Here is a 7,411-nt window from a genome sequence, read left to right on the forward strand (position 1 = left end):
TGTGAACTCTGAACTATTGATCACCTAGGGAAGAAGTGCATACTAAACTAGCATATATCAGACTGCAGGTGAACATATGTGCAAATCGAGTACGAGAACACTGACCGACGAGGAAGCATCTCCAGAGTGAGATGAACCTCTTCCTGAACCTTTCACACAACGACTTGGAAGAATCTACAAAGAACAATGGCGACCTCGACTGGGCAAACCAGAGCCTCACATCACCAGCCCAACTATCGAAGCCAGCTTCACGTAAATACAATGCATTACTTTAAAAACAAAAAAAATAGTAATATTGAATATCTGAAACATACAATATACTTGCAGTGAAGCTGCTCAACAACTACATCACACCAGTCATCCAACTGACTCCCATTCAGAGACACACAGAAGCATCCAGGGTCAATGCCCTGCTCAAGGGCATGTTGACCGATCTCCTACCACCAGGCCAAAAACATAAACCCGAACACTTCAAGATCTCCCCCACAGTTCCCCAATAGCTGCCCCTCAAACATTTGAGACCCCTCCCAAGAACCCCCCCAGTGCACCAACAACCAAGAGAATGAACTAAAGAGAAAAAAGACAAAGGGCATCAAGGACAACTGAAATCATAACAGCGATGCCAACTGTATATGTTTGTGTACATGTCTGGCACTATCACATGTATGTGTGTGTTCTTGTATGTGTTTATTTGAATGAGAGTGTGTGTATATTCACGTGTACAAACACTTGCCACGGCATCAGCCTCGGGCAAACCGGCATTAGTTGTAAAAACACTGTCCCTCAGTGTCATTCAAATGTACTTTTTTAATGTTTTATATTGACTTTTATCTTTGGCCATCATTCTATCTCCCACAGAGCAACTCCACTCCCACTTGTCTCTAGTTCCACATCCCAACCCTCAGCCCCTCCCACTTGTCTCTAGTTCCACATCCCAACCCTCAGCTTCCCTCAGCCCCTCCCACTTGTCTCTAGTTCCACATCCCAACCCTCAGCTTCCCTCAGCCCCTCCCACTTGTCTCTAGTTCCACATCCCAACCCTCAGCTTCCCTCAGCCCCTACCACTTGTCTCTAGTTCCACATCCCAACCCTCAGCCCATCTCACCTGTCTCTAGTTCCACTTTCCAACCCTCAGCTTCCCTCAGCCCCTCCCACTTGTCTCTAGTTCCACATACCAACCCTCAGCTTCCCTCAGCCCCTCCCACCTGTCTCCAGTTCCACATACCAACCCTCAGCCCATCCCACCTGTCTCTAGTTCCACATCCCAACCCTCAGCTTCCCCCAGCCCCTCCCACCTGTCTCTAGTTCCACATCCCAACCCTCAGCTTCCCTCAGCCCCTCCCACCTGTCTCTAGTTCCACTTCCCAACCCTCAGCTTCCCTCAGCCCCTCCCACCTGTCTCTAGTTCCACATCCCAACCCTCAGCTTCCCTCAGCCCCTCCCACCTGTCTCTAGTTCCACTTCCCAACTCTCAGCTTCCCTCAGCCCCTCCCACCTGTCTCTAGTTCCACATCCAACCCTCAGCCCCTCCCACCTGTCTCTAGTTCCACATCCCAACCCTCAGCCCCTCCCACCTGTCTCTAGTTCCACATCCCAACCCTCAGCTTCCCTCAGCCCATCCCACCTGTCTCTAGTTCCACATCCCAACCCTCAGCTTCCCTCAGCCCCTCCCACCTGTCTCTAGTTCCACATCCCAACCCTCAGCCACTCCCACCTGTCTCTAGTTCCACATCCCAACCCTCAGCTTCCCTCAGCCCCTCCCACCTGTCTCTGTTGGCCACCCTCTTCGGATTTATATGCAACATATATCTTTCAACTATGCTGTGATGTTTAACGTATAATTTCAATCTATCTAATTGAATAAAATCCACAGATTGCGTGTTGAAGATAAATACTTTTACTAAGAGTATTAGTATATTAGTAACTACCTCTCCAGATCTCCCAACAGTTTCTATCTCTAGGGTCAATTATAGATCAATGTTCTGCATTTTCAGCCATTTCTGAACCTGAGACCAGAAACAGGCTACCTGAGGGCAATACCAAAATAAATGGTCTATTGATTCTGTATCCTCACAACAAAATCTGCAGAGCTTCGATGATTTTATGCCCCAAATATTAAACATTTTGTTGGTGGCAAGAATTATGTACATAATCTTTCTATATGTCTATCTAATAATGTTTGATGAAAATCACAAAGTCTTGAATATCGCATTGTTTTATATATCAACTCGTACACCCTGTACCATGGAATCAGTACATCAAAAATCTCTTCCCAACTATTCTGCAATCTGTATGGCAGTTGTCAACATCCTGGTCCTCAAATGAAACTGGTGTCATTTCCTATTGATGCTGTTTTTATCCCTCCTCCAGTTTTGATCCTTTATATTGGGCAGACAGACCAGTTCCCTGCCTCCTACTGCTGCCACCCTCCTCCTCCAGTTTTGATCCTTTATATTGGGCAGACAGACCAGTTCCCTACCTCCTCCCCCTGCCACCCTCCTCCTCCAGTTGTGATCCTTTATATTGGGCAGACAGACCAGTTCCCTGCTTCCTCCTGCTGCCACCAGCCTCCTCCAGTTTTGGGGTAATGCTGTAATCTATTGGTTGTACTCTTTGAAGGACATAACTTTACCATTCCGATTTACAATATCATTTTAAGAACAAAATTCCCTTTTCAAACATCTTTCCCATAAATACAGGTATTTTATCAACCAGAACATTTGAGTTCAGCCATAATATTTGTTGTGCATTGCTTTTCTGAATGAGCGATCGTTAGTGGTGTATGTATTTATGTGAGAAGAGCTTCCCAGGTCCGATAGAGACCCGTGTTCCTTAGTCTTCCTTCCAAAACCCCCTTCTCTTCTCTCTGAATCTATCGTGTTATAACCAAACTGTTTTTGTTTAGTCCACTAGGGACGGTATCTACTGTATAATGTCATTATGTATAGTATATTCTGTAATTGTTTAATTAGTTAGTAAATAAATAATTGAGCCAATTGGTGTATGGACGATTCATAGTAGAGGCTGGGTTCGTGCAGATAACCAAGAATTTACGACGTTCAGATGAGACTGACGAAGGTAATAATAAGAACTCATTAATAGAAGACTAATTGATCAGATATTAAAATATCTGAAGAGTAATATTAGCAAAATTATGACTCTGTAAACCAACGTTTTCCGCGGTGCCCCAACTTCCTAGTTAATTAAATTTACATGATTAGTTTAATCACGTAATAATAATTACAGAGAATTGATTTGATAAAAATAACAGTCTTCGCATTTAATGATAAGTCAGAGACACGACAGGGCAGTGCAGCTCTAACCAACATCTCCAGTCTCGTCTCATTGATTGGACTCCAGATTAGCTGACTCCTGACTCCAATTAGCTTTTGCAGAAGTAATTAGCCCAGGGGTTCACATACTTTATCCAACCTACCCTGTGAATGTTTAAATGATGTATTCAATATAGACAAGAACAATACAATAATTTGTGTGTTATTAGTTTAAGCACACTGTGTTTGTCTGTTGTTGTGACTTAGATGAAGGTAAATTACCCCATAATGACATCACAATACCCCATAATGACATCACAATACCACATAATGACATCACAATACCCCATAATGACATCACAATACCCCATAATGATAATGTGAAAACATGTTTTTTTAGAAATTGTTCCAAAAGTATTGCAAATGAAATACAGATAACTAATTAACGTAAGTATTCACACCTCTGAGTCAATATGTATATGTGGGTTACAGAGATGATGTAGTCACTAAAACAAATATATGTTAAACACTATCTCTCTGTGTACATCTCTCTCTCTCTCTCTCTCAATCAATTTGCCTTGTTGGCATGACGTAACAATGTACATATTTCCACACGCTATACTTTGGAAATGAAGTGATTCATTTAATACACTGACATAATTAATAATAATAATAATCAATATTGTCCAGGGGACAAACAGTAACAACAATAATCAAGGGTCCACATAACCATACATTGAATAATAACAATAACATGTGTGCTGACAAACCCACAGCTCTCTGCATCTTCCCCCAAACAGGATGTTTTTATCAGACAGATCTTTCCTCTACAGGGAGCCAGGTTTTCCTGTGTCTACCCTTCTCAATGGCAAGGCTGTGCTCACTGAGCCTGTACTTTGTTAAGGTTTTTCTAAGGTTTTGATCAGTAACCATAGTCAAATAGTTAGCCACGGTGTACTGTCGATTTAGAGCCAGATAGCACTGCATTTTGCTTTGTGTTTGTGCTTGTGTTTCCCAGTAAGCAATGTTGTTTTGTTTTGACTGTGTTGTAATTTGTTTTGATCTGATTGGATTGGATGTTCTGGTCCTGAGGCTCCTGGCATTGCAGGGCTTGGTAATGACCAATGCATCTCTCCTCTCTCTCTCTCTCTCTCTCTCTCTCTCTCTTCATGGCTCCTCCTTTCCAGATTGACAGCTGCTTACTGGTCTTCAAGCACTAGAAAGAAACAAAGCAACATTACAACACACTGTCATGACGTTGTCCTGTTTGTGAGGTTGATAACCCCCATAAATACCTTTCTCCCCTTTTCTCTCTCTACTCTACAGGACTCTTGGAAAAGCCCTTTGGTAACATAGAGAGAGTCTGGTCACATCAAACGGTTGGGGAATGGAACCATATTTCAGTCATCCAACCAGTTGAAAGTATCCGTTGGTAATTAAAGAATATGATGTCAGACCAGTTGTCGTCTGAGACGTTATTACTGATGACAGGACGACATAAACAGTACAGTGGAAAGTCTACACATTCTAGTTATCAGATTCACATGGAATTGTTGTGCAATTTAAATGTTTAAATATGAAACTATTTGTGAAAAGATTAAATGTAATTTTAGTTTTTAAAATGAGAGGATTGTTTTCATATGTAAAATATGCTCAATCAGTGACCACGCCCACATGCATAGGCATTGGTTGGAAAGGATGAACCAACCCCTTTTCTACATGTCTATAAGAGCCCCCGTGACCCAATTCACGGCGAACTAAGCCAACCTCAGCGTGAGCTCTGGTTGCGAATGGTTGAACGACTGCAACCTAACGAAATGAACCTTGTGTTCCCGATGACGTGAGGACGGATGTCCATACGTTTAGAAGGGCGAAGTTCAACATGGAGGTGACAATCGCCAAGCTGGAAGGATGAATTTGATTACACCAGCCAGAATATAGCATGAGCTTATAGTTTGGCAACTTGGTATGAACTTTGAACTCTTATCCACTAAAGAAGTGATACATCCTAGCCGTTGAGTTAACAGCAGCAGCAGCTGTAAACGTGGGCTAGGAAAGGACGGACAATCTCTTCAGAACGACAGGGTACTACAATGTATCCATTCTACCACACGACGACAGGGTACTACAACGTATCCATTCTACCACACGACGACAGGGTACTACAACGTATCCATTCTACACATGACGACAGGGTACTACAACATATCTGTTCTACCACACGACGACAGGGTACTACAACGTATACTTTCTAACACATGACGACAGGGTACTACAACGTATCCATTCTACCACATGACGACAGGGTACTACAACGTATCCATTCTACCACACGACGACAGGGTACTACAACGTATCCATTCTACCACACGACGACAGGGTACTACAACGTATATTCTACCACACGATGACAGGGTACTACAACATATCCATTCTACCACACGACGACAGGGTACTACAACGTATCCGTTCTACCACACGACGACACACTACAATGTATCACCCAGAAATATTCTTCAAAGGACAAGGGAGATCTCTGCTATTAATATAAACGTTTTACCAGGTCTTTAAGAGTTTATTCGGAAGACAACAGCTCTATAAACATTCTTCCGTGGTGCCCCAACTTCCTTACATTACATTTAAATCATTAGTTTAATCAGGTAATATTAATTGCAGAGAATTGATTTTATAAAATAGCATGCCATATAATTTAATCCATAGTAAAGACACGACAACACACACACACACACACACAAAGAGAGAGCGACAGAGAGGGGGAGAGAAAGGGGGAGATTGAGAGAGAGATGACAGAAAAGAAGATAGATGGAGAGAGAGGGGGAGAAAGAGGGGGAGAGAGAGACTCACATGGATTCCAGCTATCAGCTATGTCTGTAAGTTCAAAGGTCTTCATGGAAAAGGTCACATCTCTCCATTTCCTGTAGTACCTCTGTTGCTCGGTAACACAGTTCTTCACCACAAAGCTCTCTATCTTTAACACAGGCAGATTCTGGGAGACAAAACATTTAAAGATTAACACACTACAATGGCAAATCAAGTAAGTTCAGTCTTGTGTGTACCTGTATGGTCAGGTATGAGACCACTATGCCCCAGTCCAGTCTAGTGTTTACCTGTATGGTCAGGTATGAGACCACTATGCCCCAGTCCAGTCTAGTGTTTACCTGTATGGTCAGGTATGAGACCACTATGCCCCAGTCCAGCCTAGTGTTTACCTGTATGGTCAGGTATGAGGCCACTATGCCCCAGTCCAGTCTAGTGTTTACCTGTATGGTCAGGTATGAGGCCACTATGCCCCAGTCCAGTCTAGTGTTTACCTGTATGGTCAGGTATGAGGCCACTATGCCCCAGTCCAGTCTAGTGTTTACCTGTATGGTCAGGTATGAGACCACTATGCCCCAGTCCAGTCTAGTGTTTACCTGTATGGTCAGGTATGAGGCCACTATGCCCCAGTCCAGTCTAGTGTTTACCTGTATGGTCAGGTATGAGGCCACTATGCCCCAGTCCAGTCTAGTGTTTACCTGTATGGTCAGGTATGAGGCCACTATGCCCCAGTCCAGTCTAGTGTTTACCTGTATGGTCAGGTATGAGGCCACTATGCCCCAATCCAGTCCAGTCTAGTGTTTACCTGTGTGGTGTGGTCAGGTATGAGGCCACTATGCCCCAGTCCAGTCTAGTGTTTACCTGTATGGTCAGGTATGAGGCCACTATGCCCCAGTCCAGTCTAGTGTTTACCTGTATGGTCAGGTATGAGGCCACTATGCCCCAGTCCAGTCCAGTCTAGTGTTTACCTATATGGTCAGGTATGAGGCCACTATGCCCCAGTCCAGTCTAGTGTTTACCTGTATGGTCAGGAATGAGGCCACTATGTCCCAGTCCAGTCTAGTGTTTACCTGTATGGTCAGGTATGAGGCCACTATGCCCCAGTCCAGTCTAGTGTTTACCTGTATGGTCAGGTATGAGGCACTATGCCCTAGTCCAGTCTAGTGTTTACCTGTACGGTCAGGTATGAGGCCAGTATGCCCCAGTCCAGTCCAGACTAGTGTTTACCTGTATGGTCAGGTATGAGGCCACTATGCCCCAGTCCAGTCCAGTCTAGTGTTTACCTGTATGGTCAGGTATGA

The 7,411-nt window shown here is 43.7% G+C and overlaps 1 protein-coding gene across 1 annotated transcript in view; it reads right to left on the reverse strand.

Moving 5' to 3' along the window:
- Positions 1 to 3,254: 3,254 nt before the first annotated feature.
- LOC149980687 (antiviral innate immune response receptor RIG-I-like) overlaps positions 3,255 to 7,411 on the reverse strand; it is a 44,934-nt gene continuing 40,777 nt past the window's right edge. Inside the window, exons 21-22 of the mRNA XM_090183234.1 lie at positions 6,138 to 6,279; positions 3,255 to 4,488 (exon numbers count right to left, since the gene is read on the reverse strand). Of these exons, the coding sequence (XP_090039360.1) occupies positions 4,472 to 4,488; positions 6,138 to 6,279 (159 nt within the window). The 3' untranslated portion in view covers positions 3,255 to 4,471. The remainder of the gene's footprint in view (positions 4,489 to 6,137; positions 6,280 to 7,411) is intronic.

The sequence above is a fragment of the Oncorhynchus mykiss genome, chromosome 9, assembly GCF_057628025.1.
Source record: "Oncorhynchus mykiss isolate SJ-2025 chromosome 9, ASM5762802v1, whole genome shotgun sequence".
Taxonomy (NCBI): domain Eukaryota; kingdom Metazoa; phylum Chordata; class Actinopteri; order Salmoniformes; family Salmonidae; genus Oncorhynchus; species Oncorhynchus mykiss.